The sequence below is a fragment of the Lepidochelys kempii genome, chromosome 16 (genome assembly GCF_965140285.1).
Source record: "Lepidochelys kempii isolate rLepKem1 chromosome 16, rLepKem1.hap1, whole genome shotgun sequence".
Taxonomy (NCBI): domain Eukaryota; kingdom Metazoa; phylum Chordata; order Testudines; family Cheloniidae; genus Lepidochelys; species Lepidochelys kempii.
The window spans coordinates 11,005,566-11,029,260 of NC_136395.1; the positions used below are offsets into that span (position 1 = coordinate 11,005,566).

At 51.8% G+C, this 23,695-nt stretch overlaps 1 protein-coding gene across 1 annotated transcript in view; it reads right to left on the reverse strand.

The window, feature by feature from the left end:
- Positions 1-23,695, reverse strand: part of NIBAN2 (niban apoptosis regulator 2) — a 104,007-nt gene that overhangs the window by 31,004 nt on the left and 49,308 nt on the right. The window contains exons 3-5 of the mRNA XM_073314571.2: positions 10,557-10,685; positions 9,627-9,732; positions 6,376-6,543 (exon numbers count right to left, since the gene is read on the reverse strand). Of these exons, the coding sequence (XP_073170672.1) occupies positions 6,376-6,543; positions 9,627-9,732; positions 10,557-10,685 (403 nt within the window). The remainder of the gene's footprint in view (positions 1-6,375; positions 6,544-9,626; positions 9,733-10,556; positions 10,686-23,695) is intronic.

A 23,695-nucleotide genomic window follows, 5' to 3' on the forward strand; every position in this document is an offset into this window, starting at 1 on the left:
TAAACGCAAGTTTACTAGCTCTGGTTGTCGGAGATCTCCTAGCACTATGAGGAACCCTAAGGCCCTCACCTTTGAAGTAGGCCAGGCTGATTGGACCTAGGACAACGCTGCCTGCTGTCCGCCTCCGCCATCCCCCCCAGTTACGTATCCAACAGCGATGGAAACTCTTCACTGTGGGGCTAGACTTGGGAGGTGGTATCAAGCTGTCACAGCATAGCAATTAATGAGCATTGATTACAAAGACAGCAAATACACCCACCTGGCCAGCTAGTTCCCCAATGTTCCCTTCTTGCCCTTCCACTTCCCCTTCGGCTTAGGGCTCAGAGAGACCATGGAACAGAAGGCCTTTGTCAGTGGGGCAGAGCACGAAGAACAGCACTAGGTGGGAAAGGAATTCCAGAGTGGGGTGTGTGTGATAAGGGTTGCCAACTTTCTAATCACACAAAATTGAACACACTAGCCCCACCCCTGCCTTGAGGCCCGGCCCCCTGCTCACTACATTCCCCCTCCCTCCGTGGCTTGCTCTCCCCCACCCTCACTCACTTTCACTGGGCTGAGGCAGGGGCTTGGGGTGCGGGCTGGGTATGAGGGGTTTGGGGTGCAGAAGGGGGCTCCAGGCTGGGGGTTGGGGCTGAGGGATTTGGAGTATGGGAGGGGGCTGCAAGTTGAGGCAGGGGGCTTGGGGGACAGGAGGAGGTGAGGGCTCTGGGCTGGGGTCAGGGATGAGGGGTCTGAGGTGCAGGATGGGGCTCCAGGTTTGGGGAGGGGCCTCAAGGTTGGGGCAGGGGGTTGGGATGCGGACTTACCTCGGGTGGCTCCTAGTCAGTGGGGCTAAGGCAGGCTGCCTGCCTGTCCTGACACTGCGTTGCATATGCCCTGGAAGCAGCCAGCAGGGGGGCCAGGAGGCTCCACGCGCCGATCTCACCCACAGGCACCACCCGTCCCCTGGCTCCCATTGGCCTGGAACCAGCCAATGGGAGTGTGGAGACGGTGCTCAGGGTGGGGGCAGCGCGCAGAGCTCCATGGCACCCCCGCCTAGGAGCCGGACCTGCTGGCCGCTTCCAGGGCGCAGTGTGGTGCCAGGACTGGTAGGGACTAGCCTGCCTTTGTGCCGCAGCACCACCGACTGGACCTTTAACGGCCCGGTCGGCAGTGCCGACCAGAGCCACCAGGGTCCCTTTTGGACCGGGTGTTCCAGTCGAAAACCGGACACTTGGTCACCCTAGGTGCGACTGATAGCTCTGCAGGGGAAAGGCTGCTTAATGAGCAGCAAATTCCGGCCTGGCCCCAGGAGGAAACGCCAGAAGAGAGGGTGAGTGCGGAAAGGGTGTGGAGAGATGCATATAAACGCCATTGTGTGTCTGTGCCAATAGGGCCTCACCCCACACACAGCCTGGCCAGCTCTCCAGTCCCAACCTGCAGAGGCCTGTGACGGAGCTAAGCTCTGCCTTGCAGGGACCTGTCGGAGCACGAACTGGGGGAGCTGGGATGGAAAATTTAAAAAGCAGCTAATATCTGCTGAGTCAAGAGGGGAGGAGGAGGAGGAGCTCTGAGCACCTCTATACCTGGGAGAATACCACAGGCAAGTGCAAGGAGACACCAGTGAGGATTACAAGGGCTGAACTCTGACCCACAATGTCTTAAAGGGAAAGGGACCTGTTTGTTCAGCTAAGACTGGAAAGCTGACGACGATGTTCTTCTGAATGGGGATGTCTGGCAGCTGTGCGTAAGAGACGGCCCTTACACCAGCGGACAATCTAAGCAGACAAAGGGTGGGAGGGGAAAACCCAGAGCCACAGGCAGGGGAAGTGACTTGCCCAGAATTGCACAGCAGGTCATTGGCAGAGCTGGGAGCAGAGCCCACATCACCTGGCTCCTGGTGCAGTTCCATATCAGCTAGGCCATACTGCTTCTCCCAGACCACCATCTTCTGGAAGAGGAACAAGTGTCTGAATCCCCAGCCGGCCCATGAGCTCTGCTGAGAGGAGTTTTCTGTTGATGGAAACAGCTGTGGAACGCTTCACAGAGTGAAATCAAATTAACGATTTAGTGCCTAAGTAGCAGTTCTACTAGCGATGGGGAATTTCAGGACTCCTGGAGACGGGTGCGAATGTCGCTCCAAGTACGAGGATGTTATCTGCAGCTCTCTGGCAGCCAGACCTCCGATGGGGTGGGCAATTGTTTGAAACAATGGGAACGCTCCTGCAGTTTAGACTGGAAGCTCTTTGGCTCAGGGACCACACCAGGCTCATGTCTCTGACCTGGCATTCTCCAACGTAAACACATTGCGATGGGTGTATTTAACAGCAAAGAACCCTCTACCAAAACAAGACACTCCACTACGCACACTTCTGCCTTTGTGGAGAAGACAAGAGAACACACACACACACGACAGAAGTGTAGTCACGGAACTTACTGCACTGCTGGTAGGCGCTCAGATACCACGGTGGTGGGCACGGTATAAAAACCTTTATAGAATAAAACAGGGACAGCACCTGACTGGCTGATGGCTCTATAGAGAGTTTTATATGGACTACCATGAGGCTAACTGCTGGAGGTAGCTACTTGTGTGTGAGGCAAGAAACAGAGGCCCTGACCACCAGGGGTCATTAAGGATTGAGCGAGGCTTACGAGTAGGGGGCACTGGTCCTGGCTGGACTATTTATAGCAGAGGTCCCCAAACTGTGGGGAGTGGAGGAATGTTGTGGGGGGGGGAGAGGGGGTGCGGCAGAGCCCAGGCCAGTCTCCACCAGTGGCAGGAAGGGAGCCCCTCCCAGCCTGACAGCACTCCCAGCTCTGCTCCGGCCCTGGTCCCAGCCCTGACTGTGGTCTGGCTGTGGCTGTGCACCTGGTCCCGATCCCAGACTCGCCCCGAGCTGCGGCCCCGCTCCTGACCCTGGGAGCCACAGCCCTGGCTCCAGGGGGCCATAACCCTGAAAAGTTCAGGGACCAGTGATCTATAGCAAAGCAGGGTTACGTTCTGCTTCCCTGGCTGGCGGAAGCATGGTGCTCTTTGCTCACTGGCTGGCAGCCCCTGCTGGTATCGATGTAACACCCACGATGCGGGGGTGAGAGGACGTTCATCCCAGTTTGTGCATAAATTGCAGGGCTGTAAAACGCTTCAAGGCTCATGAAAGGCGCATGAGCTGCTCCTAAAGCAGCTAATTCAATTACACAGTAGCACTGATTCTCAGCTCGCCTTTCCAGCAACCACCAGCCCACCCAGCTCCCCCTCCCCTGAGGCCAAGTGCCACAACACCCTGCCAGAGCATGGAGACAGCTGGGGGGGGGGGGGAAGAGGGGTGAGTGACAGGAAAGTGGCTCTAAGACTGAGCTTTGATCCGTTTAATTACCCCTTTGGGGTAGAAAATAATAATTAAATCTTGACGAGCGGCTTGCCTTTAACAAGCGCTTTCCTAGCTGGTTCACATATTGTTGACGATTGAAACACTTTGTAACCTAGTGTTTAAACTCCCTTCCTCACAGTGAGCCCTAGCTCCCCTTGGTCAGTTCCTATGCCGGGGTGATGGGCCCTCGGCACAGGCTCAAGGGCCACATGCCGGCGGGGGGAGGGGAAGGGGGTGTCCAGGAAAGAGCATAGAGCCACCTGAGCTTCTAAGACAGCTCTCTCCTGGACTGTAGCCCAAGGACTTCAGTCAACCTGCCCCCCCCAGTCCCCCCCACCCCCAGGTGCAAGTCAGTCTCTCTCCTCCTGCACTTTAACCCTTCTGGGATCTGAACTCCATATATCACAGGCCTCACTCCAGAGTTTTGGTGCTGAAGAGCAGAGGTACCTATGGGCCCCAAACCTAGAGGTCCTAGGCCCTTACCAGCTGGTCAGGTTCTGGGGAGAAGGAAGGAATCTCTTCCCCCTGCACCAAGTCACCCACCAGATTCCTCATCCTGACGCTTAACAGCGCCATTCAGTATATGGACCTCACAGGGGTTTATCATCTCCTCTCACCCTGGAGTCCAGACAATGGCAGGCCAACTAGTCCTGCTTTCTCCTCTGACTCTCACCCCCCTCCACAGCTCCTGAGGTCACCTTTCAAGGGAAAGGTGGTTGGTCTGGACAATGAAGTGCAGAACTCCTTGTGGTTCAGCTCCTGTCTGAGCACAGGATGCTAGTTCTGGCATCAGCTAGGGCAGCGGCAGCTGGCTTAAAGGAAAAGCTGGTCTAGTTGGCAGATGCCTTAAGATGTGCTCAGTACACCCTGAAAAGGCTGCCAAGGTCCTGGTGATTGTGGGGCTGTGGCCATAGGCGCCGACTCCGTGGGTGCTCCGGGATTGAAGCACCCTTGGGGGAAAACCGGTGGGTGCGGCAGCCAAGCTCCCCACCTGCCTTGCCCCAGCTAACCTCACCTCCACCTCCTCCCGAGTGCACTGCATCCCTGCTTCTCCTCCCAGCGCTTGCTGCCTTGAAACAGCTGTTTCGCGGCATAACAAGCTGTGGGAGGGAGAGGGAAGGAGCGGGAATCCGGCATGCTCAGGGGAGGAGGTGGGGAAGAGGTGGGACCGGAGCAGGGATTTGGGAAAGGAGTCCAGTAGGGGCAGGGAGGGGGCGGAGACCTTGGGGAAGGGGTTGGAATGGAGGCGGGGCAAGGGTGGAGTCGGGGCAGGGTGGGGGGTCAAGCACCCACTGGCGCCAGGAGAAGTTGGCGCCTATGGTTGTGGCATCAACGGGGTAGACTCCTCATTTGTGCCCTGGCCTTTCATCCCTACCCTCTGGATCTCACCCGTTGCCACCCAGATTTTGGACCTTTCACTGTGTCCAACTTCAGATCAAAAGTGCTGAGTGAAAAGGTGCATGTCTCAACTGCCACGCCTGCAAACTCAGTCTGGGATCCAAAGGCCAAGCTGGGTCCTTTCTGGCATGAAAAGCACATGAGATTCTGCCATCTGAAGTTAGTCAGCCATTCAGACTCTGCATGAATCCAGCTTGCTGTGTTAACTCTGCAGAGCAGACAGGAATGAAAGTAGTAACATCCCACCCACCTTACTATATCCAATCGAGTCAGCAGAGGTGGCTTTTAATTCACAGTGGCAGATCAGAGGAGTAAGACGGGGCTCCCAATCAGTGTCATGGTTTACACCAGGCTCTCACGTTAAGTGTCTTTCCATTAATGAGGCTGTCAGAGATCCTGCTAAATCCTGAGCCACGAGAGCCACCCCCCCTCCAACTCTGTCTCAAGTGGGAAAACGGTCATTTCAAGCTGCTGTCACAGGGCAACTAGAAGAACCCAGAAACATGCCGGCCAGCCTCTGACAGTTCTGGAAGGAGCTCATTCCCTTTCGAAACAGTTTTGCTTACAAAGGTGTTTTCTCAATGTCATTGGGGACATTTGCATGAAGATGCTTGGTTTAACTTGTGTCAGATCTGCCGACTTACCCAACCTCTCCCCCACGCCCTTTTTCATCTTCTGTTAACACTGCAGACCCAATGCAGCTATGGGGGAGAGTGATCGATTCCATCTGGACTCATGGATCAACCCCCTCCTGTCCAACAGCCAAAAACATCCCACCACCCTACCTCAAGCAAAGTTTTACCCCAGAAGAGAGGAACCAGAGACTCCATAGAGCCCCCTAGGGACTTGGTCACTGCTCTTGATTTTACATGGAGGATGCTCAGATACTGCAGGGACGGGCAGCCATATGGAATGGCCCAGTAAGTTCCAGTTGCAGGATTAAAATTCTTACACCACTGGGGCTGCAAGCATGCATCCACAGATTGAACACTGACATGTGTTAGCATGAGGAAGGAAGGCCCAGGGCTTGACTCAGCTCCCAGGATTTCTTATTTAGATTGCAATGTCACCCAGGAGGGCCAGATGTGGCCCAGAACCTCATTGCGCTGAGCAATGCACACACAAGGATACACACGCAGGATGGCCATTTAGCAAACACAAAGTGTTTTACTTTTAAGCAGAGCCCATTTGACACGGAAACAGCAGAGACACAAAGAAACCGCTCTCCTGCTGGTAATAGCTCACCTTAAGTGATCACTCTCCTTACAGTGTGTATGGTGACACCCATTGTTTCATGTTCTCTATGTATATAAATCTCCCCACTGTATTTTCCACTGAATGCGTCCGATGAAGTGAGCTGTAGCTCACGAAAGCTCATGCTCCAATAAATTTGTGAGTCTCTAAGGTGCCACAAGTCCTCCTTTTCTTTTTAAAGAAACCTGGAACCCCTCGATGGCATGTCCTAAGAGGATCGCTTCTCAGGGCCAGACTGCACTTGGGGAAGGAACAATTCTGATCTTGCATGTGTTGCTCGTAACACCACAACATTCACACCAGGCGATGGGGAAGGAGGAGGCCAAGACGCACAACGCCCAACCTCTTGGTAGGAGACCGCAAGCCCTGCACTTACCGTTGTTGCAGTGTCGCACGCAATCCTGGAACACCGCTCGCCACTTGTCCTGCTCCTTGCCGGTCATCACACAGAAGTAGTAGTGACGGGAGTACGGGTGCCAAAGGATGAGAGGAAACTGGGTGGGGCACTTGAGGATCGGGGCATTGCCGGATTTGGGGGTTGTCCCTGATGAAAGAAGAAAGGGAGACCTCGAGTCACAGCCATGTGCTAGAAACATGGCTTGGAACTGGTCAGGCAGGAGGCCCACATTCTGGATCCAAACGCACATCATGGGTGAAAGGTGTTAGACTGCGTGCCACGGAGATCGACCACAGAATGGCTTCTTGCACTGCCCTGCTAAGGGGGCTCAACCCAGACCCATCATATGGGATGTGAGGGGAGGCCAGTCTCCAGGGGCCACTCAGTCCGCTGTAGAGACTGCCGGTAAGGGGCCAGTTAGCAGTAAGTGGGTGCTGCTACTGGACCAGATTCTCTCTCAGTCTCACAAAGCCCTGCCCATACCAGACTGCATTTTAATCCAAGAGGGAATATTTCCTCTTGTCTCATTACTTCCAGCCTCCACTTTCACCGTTTGGTTGCATCCCCATTCTGGGTCTTTGCGTCGCATCAGCCAGCATGAGAAGCCGCAGCCCAAGGGGCTGGCGCCAGCCACCAATGGGAATGTTTGTGTTCCCGGGGCTGGCGCGGGAGCCACACCTAGTCATGGGCCTGGCAACAAGGCCCCCATCTAGATCTGCCCGCGGAACAGCTCCCCTGGAGCTTTGACGAATCAGGGTCAGTGGCATTCCTAAATCGGCTGCCCCAAACTAAGATATCTACTTGCCCCAGTCTCCATGAGCTCCAGAACTAGCTCTGGAGACATCCCGAACCATCCCCCACCACCCTTTTGCCTGAAGTCGAGGTGGTGATCCAGGCTACCCTTCCTGTTCTCAAGGAGCATCCCATCAACGTGGTCACCCACTGGAAAAGCAGCAGGGAGCGACAGGCCAAAACAGAGAGGGCAGCTCCACTGCAAAGCATGAGTGGAGTGGCCCCGGGGAGCTTGGAGGAGCAGCTGAAGGGCCCTTGGCGTGTGCCGCTGGATGGAGGATCACACGGAGACTTGTTTTAGCCGTGGCGGAGGGATGGGCACGCTGCGCTCCCACCTGGAATCACCAGATTTTGTAAAGGACGAGAGTCCTGGAGGAGAAGGAAGCAGCAGGGGAAGCAGAAAGAAAGCCAGCAAACTAGAAGCAGACTTCCTGCTGTGGCGTTTACGAGGCCCTTCGACAAGGTCAAACCCGACGGGGTCGTGCTTGCCTGACCGCGCACGGAGGACGGGAGGGTCTCAGCCTTGGGCTGGGAGCACGTCTGCACCGTCTCTGTAACGCAGCATTTAGATGGAACACCTTTTCACAGCAAGGGCAATTCAGCTCAGGGTCCTGGCCCCATAACCACCTGCTCCCCCACCTGTTTTAGGGACGTAGGTTCTATCCGCATGGGGTTGACCACTGGCCCGAATCCAGTGCCCACAACTCCACCAGCAACCAAACCCTGATACCCCTTTAGGATGGGAGCAGAACCCTGCCATAGCGCACTGCACTCTGGGGCGAGGAGAAACTGCTGAGCCTTGCAATTTGGCAGGCTGCTCAAGGAGTTTTATGCCTTATCCAACGATACCCTCCAGACGGCTGCGTCTGTCCCGCCCTCTGTACCAACCACTGCCCACTCAGGAGGGCTCCTCCACTGTCCTGGCTCATGCGACTCGGACAGAGTCTAGGAAGAGGCCCTGTTATCCCACTGGGAACGAGCTATTCCTGGCCAGCTTCCTTCAGCCCGACGCCTTTTGAGCCACCCCTGCTCCTGCTGGAATCTTCTCACCCTCCTCCCGGCCCCACCCCCGGTGCTATTTTACACACTGGCAGCAGGACACTTGAATCTCCTTCCTTAGAGGTTTTTAAGGTCAGGCTTGACAAAGCCCTGGCTGGGATGATTTAACTGGGAATTGGTCCTGCTTCGAGCAGGGGGTTGGACTAGATGACCTTCTGGGGTCCCTTCCAACCCTGATATTCTATGATTCTAATCAGACTCTGTGTATTTACACACTGTTGTGCTGAGGCATTTTTCCACAAGGCGCAGCTCAGTCTAGAGCCTGCAGCCGCAGCTCTGCTCTGAAGAGGGGTGTTCCCCCCAGCACCCCTTAGGAAAGAGTCCCTGGAGCGGGAAGGTAACGTGTTCTCACCAAGGCATGGGGAGGGTTTCTACAGGTGGGTACCAACTCCCAACCCCACAAGCCTGCTCCTTAAAAACTAGGTCATTCCACGGGATTTTAGAAATCACCAAAGATTCACCTGGTTTTAAAAATCTGAAGAAAAAAAAATTCCATGCACATAATCGGAACCAGGACTGCCCAGTGATGCTGCAAGGGGGTGGCTAGCAGGATGGCCCACCTGAGCCTACCGAAGCCAGCTCATTTCGAGATCACAGGGGGATGAGCTTGCAGTGATCAGGCTTTCAGCGTTGCTCAGCTCCCAACCTGCACTAAGTGCTTTTGAAAACCTGGCACTGAGCCCTTGAAAACGAGCCTTCTTTCCACCTCCCCCCTCACCTTGTCTCCTCCACCCCAGCCCTCTCACCACTCTCCAAACAAGGGGGTGGGAGGAGGAGACTTGGCCAGAGAGCTTTCTCATTTGCTAAGTGAAACAGTTTCAGAGAAATCAAGTGGCCAGCTCTGGAGAGCAGAGGCTAGAAGTGACAGGCTCCCTTCCTGAAAGGGAGCAGAGACAGCACGGAAATAATCCCAACTGCATTCTCAAGGAGCGGAGCCAGGGAGGGCGAGAAGGCACTTGTGTGGGAGGAAGCCCATGCCATGCAAAGGAGTGTTCATGTCTTCATGGCACATCAAGGGACACCAGATGTTTGCACTCCTCCCTACCTACACTTTGTCTCCCCCCTACTTACTTTGGAGCCACCTCTCTGGCTCCTCTGTTCCTTCCAGTGAAGAACACTGAAGCCAGGAGAGTTCGACAGGGACAAAAGGGGACCAAGATCACACGTATCCATGTCCGCCTCCAGCTCCTGTCCTATAGATGTTGGAAAGTATTTGGGGATAGCAGACGAAGGGAAAAAACACACACGTAAGCCAGCTTGGTATAACAGAGGGGCCGATGTACATGACCTGTTCTAGTCCTCCATTATCCCACCCTCCCCCTTTGCATCTGAACGTGCAGAGCACCTGGGAGAGAAGGTCATCAACAGGGTGGACTTACCTGGTAAACTGCTATTGACAAGGTCAAGATACTGGTCCAGCGAGGTGAGGATTTTGTAGCCAGCGCTGTTGAGGACTATTCGAGGCTGAATCCCTCTGTCATAGGCCTAGAGAGGAAGGAGAGTCAGTCTGTGGGAGTGGTTCCCAAAGCTGCTCAAACCAGGATCCATAACAACAAGCCCATGTCTCTGAAACCCTGTTAAGCAGGACCTGTGCCTTGCTCCTCACCCTTGCTTTTGGCTGGGGTTAATACACTAAGGCTTGTCCATACAGAACTTCTAGCATCTGATTCTTGTGAAGTGGGTGCGTGTGCATGGAGAACCTGCTGTGGATGTGGGATACTCACTGGTGTGAAAGGTAACCAGGTAATCAGGTGCCTGCAGCCTTGCTGGAGGATTGTGATGGGGGAGAGGAAGTGGTTGTTTTTTGATACGTCTCCCACAGAAGTGCAATATGAGAGACTGCTCCCCGCAGGAGATGTCCCATGCGGGAGGTCAGTGGGCTCCATGGAATTCTACTGCGTCAGGGAGACACGACGTCTCAAGCTCAGCCTTCCTCATTGGCGAAGGAGCGCCCCAGAGCTCAGGACAGCCCTTCAACTGGTGCAGCAGCCAAAGGAAGCCAAGAAGTTGTCCAAAGCTTCCCTTTAGTTCCCCAGCTCTGTGACTCCAGCCTGGCTACTTAAGTCCATTTCTCAACTGGAGGCACCAGACGTGCTCATGGAGGCCTTGCTTTGAAGCATTAAGTGCAGTGAGCACATTGGCTTAGTGTCACTCACGTGCAAGAGCTGTTTGAGCAGCTGTTGCTGAAGACTCCTTGACAGGAGGAGAGCTCCTTTAAGGGGTACATTCCCTGGCAGGCACCCCCCGTGCTGAACACGAACACCACCCACCACGAAGGGGAGGGGGTGGAGAAGCAGCGAGGGCCTCACCAGTTTGTTCTCGTACAGGACCAGGCCGTAGTTGTGCGGCACGACACTGAAGCGGTTTCGCCACTTCTTGTTTTCCTCCACGTACTGGAAGAGGTTCCCCGAGATGATGACGCGGTCGTCCAGAGGGACCTGAACAGAGCAGGAAGGAGAATTGATGGTACGTTAGACAAACCAAATTCAGGGGAGCCAAACTTCATATGCCAGCTGGGGATCTGGCCTCTGGCCCCATGCCAAAAAAACGCTTAGCTCTTATCTGCATGGCGTTTTCTAGTTAGCTCAAGAGCTAGGTAAGCATGATTCTCATTTTTGAGAGACAGGGAAGTGGAGGCAGAGAGGCAAAGCAACTTGCCCAAGGTTAAACAGCAGGTCAATGGCAAAGCTAGGATTAGAACCCAGGTCTCTTGATTCTCAGTCTGGAGAAATACTCCAAAGCCAAGAGCTGGAAGAGTCCAATAGGTGCGAACAAACACATCAGACATCACACTTGCCTTCAGAAGCCTCACGCTCATTACATTCCCCCTCCTGCTCCAGCAAAACGCATTCAACTTATTGATCTGTACCACAGTAGTGCCTAGACTCCCATACAGATCACGTATTATGGTGCCAGGCACGGCACATAGCAAGAAACTCCCCATGTGACCCACGAACCCCTTAATGTCAACTGGCAAGGACATTACAAGAAAATGCTGGTTCAGGTCCATACATTTTGGTTCTTAAAGAATGTCATGTGAGTTTTTCAGTGAAAGCCAGGGTCACACTGGTCATTGATTCTGTTGTGAAATGTAGAGAGAGACACTATAGGAGGAGTTATGTGTATATACTGAAAAGACGTTCTTAGATTCTTATCACAGCAGAAGTGGAGAAACCCGTTTTCTGAGGTTTATTCACTTGTCTCTCTCAGATGTAAATTAAACATTGTAAACGAGAACAGTGGAGTCCCATTTATATAAAGTTATTGAAGTCAACAAGGAAGCAGCACAGAGGCAAAACAAGCCCCGGGATGTTCTCCTGTCTCCGAGCACAGACTATGAGCTCTGGGGATATGAGTAGATGACAGAGATGACACCCCTCATCCTACACCTAGGAAGTAAATGGGGCAGTGCATTTTCATTCATGAAAACAGGCTCTCAGACAGCTTGGTTGAAGATGCTGCAGCGAGCACAGGGGGAGACAAGCTTCTTTAGACAAGAGAAAACCTTTTGTAGTGGTAAACACCCATTTTTTCATGGTTTGTGTGTATAAAAAGATCTTCTGTACTTTCCACAGTATGCATCCGATGAAGTGAGCTGTAGCTCACAAAAGCTTTAGTCTCTAAGGTGCCACAAATACTCCTTTTCTTTTTGCGAATACAGACTAACACGGCTGTTACTCTGAAACCTGTCTTTAGACAAGAGAGTAACTTGTTAAGTTTAGTCTCTAGAAAGCACGTTATGATTTTGTTTTATAAGTAACCCTTTGTTTCCAACTCATTATTTCCTGATGCTTTAGTCTTTGACAATAACCCTGTGGTTTTCACTATCAATATATCGTAATGCTGGGATATCAACCAAGGTGATGACCTGGAGATGAATCACACAAGCTAGGGGGACCAGAGACCTGGCATTTCTGAGTGTGTTGGATGGATAAGGGGCTGAACACTGCAGGGGAACGCTTCAAAGGGTCTCGGGGACCGGGGTGCACCTATTGCTAAGCTGTAAGGCAAAGTGAGGGCTGGCAGAGCCCAGACGAGTGTGCTTGCATGGCTAATAGGCTAGTGGTATCAGGGAGCTGACACCCAGCAAAGCACAAGCAAGATGCCCTTTCACTGGAGGCAGGGCGGTAACAAGGGGACGCTCAATCCTGGGTACCCTGAAACAGTCACACCCTACACAGAAGGATTTATAATCTAAATGCATAAGGCATACATAGCATTGGAAGTGAACAGATTAGGTTAGTGGCCTACAGTCACACAGCAGGTCAGTGGTGGGAATAGGAGTCAGGTCATCCTTGTCCTAGTCCAGTGGTTTAACAACCTGTGAACCCCTTTCACTAAAATGTCAAGTCTCATGAACCCCCTCCTAAAAATGAATATTTCCAAGGATTTTCTCCTTTACCGGAGTATAAATTATAAAAGCAGTGATCTTGGAAATATAAACATTTGTTTTTATGACATGCTCATTACACGCTATTATTAACTATTTACCATTACAGTATTTTTATTACATTATGAAAATGGCAACACTCTACCAAGATCTCACTTTCGTAGCTTGTATCACCTTGAATAAGCCTGTTCTAAGACAAGGCTCTTAGGTTTCATTAAGGAGTATCAGATGTGAAACAGCATGAAGGGATTTAAGAAGCCAGCTTAAAGAGTTCCTCGTACACAAGCGTTTAGGTCTTGAGCAGTCCAGGCAAACAATGCACGTTGCAAAAAAACAAAAACAAAAAAACAACAAAAAACCCTTAAATTTGTTCATCATAATTTTAAAAACAATACCAGCTGCCTATTTAATTTTTAAAACAGCAAAAAATATCCACCTCCCTTTCCATTTCTTATAAGGAGTCTTGGTGTTTAAATCTCTTCAGTATGATAGATATGCTTGCTTTGATCTGCTTAGCTCTTGGAAGTCCAGGAGCTCCGGGCTGCTGGCCCCATGCTGCCTGGAGTCCCTGGGGACAGCTCTACCCACCATTAGGGAATTCCCCCCCTCACCCCCTCCCAAGAATCCCTGTAACATTTCGCGAAACCCAGTTTGGGAACCACTGTCCTAGTCCGTACAAAGACCCATCCACTGGACTACGCGGCCTTCAACTTTCTAAGCTAAGCTCCTGTGTGTTAGAACTTGTTTTGTGATCCCAAACACAGGCTTGCCTAATGGTCTGAGAGAATTCACGTCTCAAGGGAATTTTTATGACCCACGGAATATAAACAAGAGCAAAAAGCACTTCTTGCGGAGAGTCTCTCTCTCTCAGTCTTGTAGCCAAGTTCTCAGCAATGAAAGTCAGCAAAAAGGATCAGTATTTATGAGATATTAGACAGGCATAAGTGATCGAAATCCATAGACTCGGCCTTCCCCCTGCAATATTTCAGATGGGAAGCGGAGGCACAAAGACTAAGGATATGTTTTCATTGCAGCATTAACTCAGGCTCCTGCCACACACAAAAAACCTCTCATCTGAGTTTAGTGGTGCTTTTAAGCAGGCTAGCTGGCCTGGCTGGGGGTGTGGGCTAGAGCTCAGGTTCCACCTTCACTCTGGCTGGCAGCAACGCACCCACTTTGCGGCGAGGACTCAGGCTAAGCCATTTGAATGCTGATAATCCACCAATGCCTTCCCACAATGCCCCCCCTTGCGTCCAGAAGGACAAACAAGTCCTCCCACAATTCACTTGGAAAGAATCATACAGCAGCCCATCTGACTGCAGCACAAAGTGACACATGGGGAAGCATAGCACCGGTGAGTATGCAGTAACTGACACGGCTTTGCAGTGGGGTTGCTCACACCTAAACTAGGCTAACTCAGTTGCTGATCACCAAAGTTAACCCTACAGTGAGGGATCACTGTTAGGGTACGTCTACACTGCAACGTAAGCCCAGAGGTAGAACTCAAGTTAGCAGATCATGGGTTTGTTAACCTAGGGCTTGAGCATCTACGCTCATTTGTAACCCAAGGTTAGGAAGCGTTGAACCCTGGGTCCCAACCTGGGGCTCCAGCATCTACATTGCATTACGCAAGCCCAAGTCAAGTCACCCTTATCCCAGACTTCCTAGCGTCCTCCAAAAAATCTGGCAGCTCTAGCCCTTAGTTCATGGTGCAACATGAGAAAACTTGACTGTCCAGAGGACAAAAAGTTGGTCCATGGGATGGTGGGATACTTTTGGCAGACTCCCAGAGCATGAGTCCAGTGGGGCTGTATTTACACTGCAAAGCAATAGGGTTTGACTCCTGGGTCCCAGCTTGACTAAGGCTTGGACCCCAAGTTAGAGGAATGTGTGTGTAGCCAGAAAGGGGGGGGGGGGGCAGCGTTACACTTGAGCCTCAGTTCAAACCCTGAGCTTACACTGCAGTGTAGACATAACCTCAGTGACTTGTCTAAAGTCTGTGGCAGAGGAGGGATATGAACCAGGGTCTCCAGCTAGCACCCTAACCACTGGACCACCATTCAGATGCGTAACACACACCACCAACTTGGATCCTACTGCTGCTAACAATCTTTTTCTCTCCCCAGCCTTTGAATATATTCACTAAGTATCACATCTGCCACCATTTTTTTTTTTAAAGCAACTTTCTTGTAGGTGTGTCTCATGCCAGTGGGAACAAACAGGGCAAACTGAGTGGAAAAATATACAGAGCAAAAACAGATCAGCATCCACCAAGACAGACAGGAGTTTTCTTCCGCTCTTTCAGTTCTCAGAGTAGCAGCCGTGTTAGTCTGTATCCGCAAAAAGAAAAGGAGGACTTGTGGCACCTTAGAGACTAGCCAGTTTATTTGAGCATAAGCTTTCGTGAGCTACAGCTCACTTCATCCGATGCATTCCGATGAAGTGAGCTGTAGCTCACGAAAGCTTATGCTCATATAAACTGGTTAGTCTCTAAGGTGCCACAAGTCCTCCTTTTCTTTCAGTTCTAGTAACCTGGGTGTTGCCTGTATCAATACTAGGTATAAATTTTCAGATAAAAGTGTAATTGTTAGCTTGACAGTGTCCCTTAGAGAGACTTGCCTGTGGTCACACAGCTAGACCAAAGCAGAGCCATAAAAAGAACCCAGGAGTCCGGTTTCCCCCTCCCCTGCTCTATCCACGACATTGCTTTAGTAATCAACATTCCCTCTAGGGTCATTATCCAGGGTTTTATAGCAACAGTAAATAGACTGGCTAATTCAATTAAAAAAATTGCATCACGCAGTTCTACTTTTCCAAGGTATTTGGAAGAAAAGTGCAAGTAGAAAATACAGTTGAGGAGGTGACGAATTCGAGGGGGCGGGTAGTGAGAACCATTAAACGTTAAGTCAAGTTAATGGTAAGCTAATCATCAGGCAAACAAGTGGGGTTTTAGACAGTAACAAGGATTAAAAGCCCAAGGGTGGAGAGAAGCACATGGAAACCCAAGGCCTGCTACATAGACTATGCAATAGGACATTCAGCGAGAACACCCCACTGACTGCATACACCCTCCGAACAAGATCCCTCACACCCCCATGCAGGTATTGGGACGAGCAGCTATTAGGTGGGGTCTCAGTAGTCAGGAGTGAGCAGGTTTCTCCAGCAGAATGGCTTGTCACAGTCTGTGCTCAGAGCACAGCCCCACAGCAAGAGCTGCAAAGCCCCTCTGAGGTAAGCCTTGCGCTCACGGGGTGTGGCATGAATGAGATGCGCATGGGTGATGGCTCTTTAAAACCCAAGTGTTTATTCACAGCAGATGCCCCGTGGAGCCTGAGGCCAGATCCAGCTGGACACAATGTTCAGACAAGCCCATTGGTGCTGAGGTTGATGTAGGATGGCGCTGGGTTTCAGTGCTAGCCACCTAGAGCTGGAACAGGGCTTACCTTGAAGCCAGCACGTCAAACTCCAAGCAATGGAAATCAAGGCAGCCCCTGGGGGAGGAGAGGCTGTCCCAAGGATCTGAGAGCTGTGTTTTGTTTCTTCCAAAGATTAATCACAGCTAGAAGCACTTTCTGTCCGACATTTGAGAGACTCACATTCCACCAGATGTGGCCAGCCCTGCCCTTCCCTCCCCGTAGTGTGATCCAATACCCACCACCATTAAGAGATGCACCGGGAGATGCGGGGAGGGGAGCGGGGGGGTCTCATCGGGACCAAGCAGAAGCCAAGGGGTGGGGAGGAGGTGCTCATGGGCAATGGCTTCTATTGCAACCCCATAATTCTGGACACCCGCTTTTAAAGTAGTCACAGCCCATTTAACATCACTGGTCTTCCTGGGATTATAGTAGGAGACCACTAACAGCAGCCCCTGCAATCAGCACAAACTGACCCCTGCCCCAGGACGTGAGTCACGTGTCTATGGACTCCAGTGGCTACTAGTCACAAGGACACAGATCCCGGTCCACTATGCCCAAGCACGAGACAGCACCTCATTTCAGAGCAAAAAAGCAAATCCACCACCTCCTGTGGTGGCCTCCAAGTCATGAAAAGCCAGAGGTGTGACCTGTGATAGAAGATAACCAAGGGCTTGTCTATACAGGGACGTTGGACCAGAATAGCTAGTGTGGAGTGGATTACTCCATAATAGCGACTCCAGTCTCCCTAAACGTGTCGTGAGCCACAGCAGCCACCCCACATCACAGCAAGCTCGCTCTCCTGGTAGCCTGGAGTGGGGCCAGCAACAGGGGGTTGGAATGTCCAGATTTCCTGGGACCCAACTCTCTCCTCCTTTCTAAAGGTTCAACTCTCTCCTCCTTTAGAAAGGAGAATCAGCACAGTTCACATGGTGCAGACATCCTTCAGAGGACATCTTAAAACCAGCATCCCTGCCTGCCGAGCATGCACATGAATGATCTCACAGCATCATCTGTAACAGCAGAGGTTTGCCCTGGGGTCCTTGGCCAACAGTCCCCTGTCCGTGCCAAGCGCCAGTTTGCCGCCACTTTCCCCCTGCCCCAACTGACCCAGCCAAGCACATACATAGTTCAAGTGCTCTGGGATCCTGAGGGATCAAAGGCTCTAGATAAGTGCAAGTTATTCCATGGAGTGTCTGGCTGGCTGGGCATTTGTCCCTGGGCAGCAAGACAGCACCACAGTTATGTGCTTTGATAGTTTACATTCAGGAGAGCAGGGGATCAGCTGGAACACCAAGCTTATTTGATAAAAACAAACCAACAAACAATGGGCTGCTGCAAACAGCTGAAGGATAATTGATCTGCCTTCCTGCAGCTGCCAGTTACCATAATTACTCAAGAGGGGCTGCAGCCCGTTAACAGAACCCTTCACATACTTTTTACATACTTCTGATTAAGTGAGCTGTAGCTCACGAAAGCTTATGCTCAAATAAATCTGTTAGTCTCTAAGGTGCCACAAGTCCTCCTGTTCTTTTTGCGGATACAGACTAACACAGCTGCTACTCTGAAACCTGTCATACTTTTGTGGTATTTCACACGTGATGCAGGAGACTCCAGGGGCCTGACATCCCTCTACCCCTGGCCCCCGGCCAGAATGAGCACGTTATCTTGCAGGAGGTAGTCCATGGACTGTCATAATGGACAGGAGTTACACACACCAGGAACAGGAGAGGGAAAGAGGCGGAGGTGACACCAGCCATGTAAGCAGGCTGGTGGAGGGTGTGGTTGAGTAATGGGGGCAGATCATGTTTAAGGATTTAGGGTGGGGGAGATCCAAACACACCCACTCCCCGGTATCATCGAATCCAGGTCCCTTCACTGGCTTTACAGGGATACTCATTACTCTGCTTTGTCAGGAAGAACAAAGAATTCGATATTTTAATTATTAAAAAATGCCCCCAAAACATTGAGGCCTCCGAGGATCTCCAAGCACTTTGCGAACACGGAGCCAGGCAGCACTTTCAGCATGAGCCAGGTTTGAAGATGGGGACACTGAGGCAGACAGAGCCTGCTTAAGAGACTTGCCCAAAGTCACCGAGTTAGACATAGAACACGCAGCTCCCGACGTCCACTCCTGGGTTCTAACCACCACGTCTTGCTTCCTCTTACGGAGAGAGCATGTGGGCAGACCGGAGACCTTGCTGAATCTCTGCCTAAGCAGGAAGTGCCAGGGGGCCAGGATCTAGACATGCCCAGTGCGCGCCTGTGCTTTCCAGTTTGCACCACTCTGCCAAGGGCTGGTGACAGGCACCGCACGACAACACGCCATGCCCTCTGGCGAGCGCTTACAGCTCATCAGCAGGATTTCAGTGGAGGGCTTACCTGCCTTATGGGCCAAACTGCCGACTGGGCCCTCTGACCCTGAGTCAGGACATCTCCGCACAGTCAAAGCAGGAACACAGGCCAGGCAGGCAATTTCCAGAGGCAAACAGGACATGAACTTCCCTTTGGACGACTTGGCTACTGCCTTCCTAGGTCTGTTTTCAGTATATTGCAGGGGGACTAGACCCCGCATGATCAAGAGCTTCCTCATTCTCTTAACTCCTACGACCCATAATCCTAAAATCCAACCACCATTAACGAGTTTCTCCCCATCCCAGTATGAGCCAGAAGGGGAAGGCAGGTTGTGAAGTAAAAAAAAAGACACATTGGTGTGTCAAGGGACTTCTGGAGAGAGAGAGGTCAGAGATTCAGCAAGGGAATTTCCCCAGGGCAGAGGGGATAAGAGCAGCCAGGTGATATCGCCTTTAGAGACAGATTGCAAGCAAGGAGGCGGAAAAGGGACAGCAAGAGAAGCGGTATTTATTCATTTGTTAGTGAGCACAGTCGGTCTGGCACCCACAGCACACAAGCACTCGCATGCACACAGCATCTGGGCACACGTTGCTTCTGCTCAGTTTCCCATCATCCATTACAATACAAGCAGGGCGAGGCTGGCTTGCCCATATTTGTAAAGTGTCTCTAAGATCTAGATACAAGGGAGTAACTCCTGGATTACTAGGGAGGCCTGAGCGGCGTTCATCAGATCTGCAGCGTAGCATCTCATGTTGCCAACAGCTGAGCTTGTCCAGCTCCCAGGTTGGCTACTTTCTCTGCACCCGCTTGCCCACAAGCCATCACTGGTCCCAAATCCTCAGACACATGGAGTCAGGCAGTCTAGGCAAACAGCAGCAATGACTACAGCTGTGCACTGGGGCTCTGCAGGGACCCCAACAAGTCCAGCTCTCTGTAGTGCAGTTGATTTTTAGGGGCTTGTGTGATAAAGGGAGACAAGTACGGCAATCCCCAGTCAGGAATTGAAATGCCACGAGACAACATCTTTAATACAGAACAATGGCCCACGAACATTATAAGGCACAGCGTACAGCGTTCCAACTGTGACCGGGGTGAAATGCCTATTGAATCAAGACTGATCATTGCAGGCTGGAACCTGTAGTATCCATAGGCTGCACCTCTGTATTAAAAGATGAAGCCAGCTGCAATCTGTTCTGTTTTATGAACATTATGTGCAGCACTCTGGGTGGGCAGGGCACAGTAGCCATGGCTTTAGCCCATCTCTAAAGGAAATCAGGTCAGAGTCCTGAGAAGTCCTGCTCTCAAACTGCAATCCCCCTACCCATCTACTTTTACATGGCACGTTCAGCACGTCTTGCATCGTTTTCCACTTAGGGGCGGATACCTTTTCCCACCTGCTCTGCAAATACAGGATGGAATATGCAGAGTCCAAACTCACTCCATTGCTGGGGACTGGCTTCATAAATTTTATCTCTGTGTATTCGGCTCAAACCTCCTGCCCCGACTGCTCCTAGGGTTCCTCCCTTAGGACCGCTCAGCTCATACCCTAGATCCTCACTCCTTTATTATCCAGATGAGGTAATAAACCACCTGCCCTGATGAGTCAGCAAAAGCCACTTCACACCCCACCTTCATGGAAAAGGGTTTCAGGCAAACACTGCCTGCCAGTTATGCTCCTCTTCCCTCCCCCCCCCCCGACACACACACACAATCAGAGATACTGAGCAGAGATCTCAGAGTTAATCTGAATTTAAAAGGCAAGTTACAAGCTCAGAATATGACTGCTCAGCTTCACTCCCCTCTCCACCCCTTTCCTTGCAATTTCCATTTAGCAAGGCCTTGGTGTCAACAAGAGACACATTAATCCACAGGGCCTCATTAAGTAGGGACACCGTCATTCTGGCAGGCTGCCCAGCCATGGATATCAAAAGCAGGCTGAGAGACTGACAGCACTGAGAAACTCTAATTGCTCCTATGGGTGCCTGGCAGGAAGAACGGAGGGTTTGTTCGTGAACCAAAGCCTCTTGCTTCCTGGAGGGGTCCCATCCTTGCGGCGCTCCTTCAGAATAGAACCAGGTGACTAACTGGAAGCCAAGTCACAGCCGCAAGCCAGCCTCTTCCAAAGCAAGCAAGTGGTTCAAACATGTGGGGGCCAGAGTTCCAAGGGCTCAGCACCTCCAGTCAGGGCCAGATTGGAGGGAGAGCTCAGCACCCAGTGTGCCAACGAACCTGGCCCCGACTGTGGGTGCTGAGCCCTGACTATTCTGCCCCCAGCATAGAAAGAGCTGATCCCATACCCTGCTTCAAGTACCAGGGGTTGATCTTCTTGCACCTGCAGTCAATGAGAGTGATGGCTACTCAGCACCATTCAGGATCAGGCCAAAGATTTGGCTCTGCAAGCCAACAATCAACTCTGGAACCTGGTATGGCTGGGTGGCAGGAGGTTTCGCAGCGACCAGGAGAAGCTAAACTGATTTCCCCACAGCAGCTCAGCAGGGGAATGTCCTATTTATATAATCATCTGGTTTTAAAGTTACACCACGTCCCTGACCTCTGCGACTCGCTTCCAGTTCTCAGACATTCCACAGCCGCTAACTGGGATTTATGACACAGGCAACCTTTAAGCAGCACTCACTGGGAGGGTTGGAGGTATCCGCGTCTTGGTGATGCACCCAGCACTCATTGTGAATTCCAGGGCCCCGTTCCTCAAAGGGATCTCATTCATTTATTTTGCTCAACACATCCACTGCGTGGACTGTAACCTGCACCACCCTCTATTGTGACATCCATGCTGCTATGGGACAGGCTAACACCCAGAGCTGGATGCATACCACACAGGTTACGCGGGTGTCATCTGCTCTACATCCAACATAGAAGATGCCATAACATTTTCCATAAGAGTAGGGGTGTGCCTGAGTTACCTGGGCTAGATGTTCCCTTTCCCCGTGAGATTGTGTACAGTGTGCCATTAGGTGGTTGCCCTCCACCCCAGAGGTGGCTGCATTACAGCACTGGACATTCAGCGCTATGTGCTTATTTGGGGTTCAGTTCTGATCTCTCTCTCTCTGGTGTAACTCCATAGACTTTTGTGGAGACTTTACACCAACATAAACCTGATCAAAATTGGACTCGGCGCTTGTGAAGAACTTTGGGATCCTACAAAAAAAAAAAAAAAACACACCACACCAACTCCTCCTTCACCATGACCCAAACCCAACCTCAGCTCTCTTCACCCCATATCAGAATCAGTGAAAGGCTGGTGAATTCTACTAATATCCTAGTTGCTTGATCTCTCTCTCTCGCTCAAGGGTGGAACATACAGTTGTCCTGCCCATCCTAGACTTTCCCCACCATCACAACTCCAGCGGTGAGCATGATAGACGAACAAGGCTCCAAAAGCAGCAGGCGTTTAGCGATCATCATGCCATCTATTATTGAGCCTTTGTTACGGTAGCACCTAGCGGCCCCTAATTGAAGTCAGGCCCCATTGTGCTAGGTGCTGTACACACTCAGTGACAGTCTCAGCCTCAAAGAGCTTACAAAACCAGCTCTCAGGAAAGCCGGAGGACTTGCTGGGTAAAACGCCTTGCCTATGATAGAGTTCCCATCGGCAGGGCAGCACTGGTAACAGCAACGGCTGGAAATCTTAGAGAAAAGAGGCTATTGTAGACCCAGTCAGGGAAGTTATCTTGTAACAAGAAAGCGGGGTGCCTTTGGTTCCCTGAGCCCAGCATCCATCCTGGGCTCCCTGTCTGCATCCCATTCGCTCTCACCTCCGGTGGCTGCACTTTGCCAGTTAACCAGCATTGGGAGCTCTCCCCAGAGACCCCAGCATTCCCCCTTTCCTGCCACGTGGACAAGCATGCGCAAGAGGGTGCGGGCATTCAGAGAAGTTACTTAACCCACTTGGGGCCCACCTCTAGATCCGAATCTGGCTCCTGTGGAGCCACGTGCTGGAACGGGACTCAAGAACATAAGGCCTGTTCACTGGGACAGCAGCTGTGTGCATGATCCTCTGGGCATGCCTTGGAGTTACCGTTACCTAGCAAGGCTGCACGGCCACATCCCTGTTCTCACCTGCACCGCTGCATGCGCTGATGGGTACAAGGCCCCCCATGCCGACGCCAATGGCCAGACTAGCCCAACCAGCCTCCCCTTCCCTTATGAGAGCTCCCCAATATTGACAGCGAGTTTCTGATCATTCCCATCAAGAATGCTGTGCCTCCAAGCGCTATACAGAGCCATCGCAAATACCCGACTTCCAGAGCCAGGCGATGAGAACAGAGGGAGGGGTAAACGAAGAGGCACTGGCCGGGGAGAAGAGAGGTTTCCAGCAGCGATGTGAAGTTACAATAGATGTATCGGGTCACTCTTCTGACTCTCCGAGGCAACTGTTCTGGACCGGAAGGCAGCCTAGCTGCAGAGAAGGAGGCTCTTGCGTGAACAGCGCTGTTACAACAAGACGACGAAGGTGGCTGGCACTAACTGAATGGCAAGAGAAGAAAGAAGCAGCCCTCAGGATCTCCTGCAGTGCCATGGAGAGCAGGTGTCGGCATGTGGGCTGGGCTGGCAGCCGAGGTGGCCGAACAAGTGTCCCAGAGCCGGAGCACCGGGCTGGCAGGGCTACAAAGGCTATCAAGCCACGTGCTTCATTTTGTTCTGGAACATCCTCATTTCGCGGCTGCAGAGTGGCTGTGGTGGGCTCAGGAAGAACCTGTCCTGGAGTGAAGGAAGAGTCCCAGAGCGCCTCCCCAGAAGGAAGCTTGGGATAAATAAAATACACAAACACACATCAAAGTGTTTACAGCAGAGGCTGTGACTCGTGCCAGACTTAATGGTCTCTAAACAGGCTCTCACAACAGGCTCTCACGTGGAGCACTGCTGTGGAAGGGGAACTCAGCCTCAGCAGAGCCCTTTCCCATTGAGCGTTCACTTGAGCGAACTACCATTACAAAAGAAACTTTCAAGACAGTAACCAGATAGTTCAAAGCTGCTGCAGTCTGCCACAACGGTAACTCGCTTTCCAGGCCCAGAGCACAAGCCATGCTTAACGCATACTCTGCCCTTTCATGACTAGCTGTGAAGTGCTTGGAGGTCCTTGGAGGGAAGGTACCATGTAAATAGGCCTCGAATGCCCCCATGAGGCTGTTGTCCCCCACTTTACCACATGGGGAAAGTGGCACAGAGTGGGAGAGAGATTTGCCCAAGGTCACACAGCAAGTCTGTGGCAGAGAAAAAGGAAAGATCCCCAGATCCTCCAACCCACAGCCCTGTGCTTTGAGCATCTTCT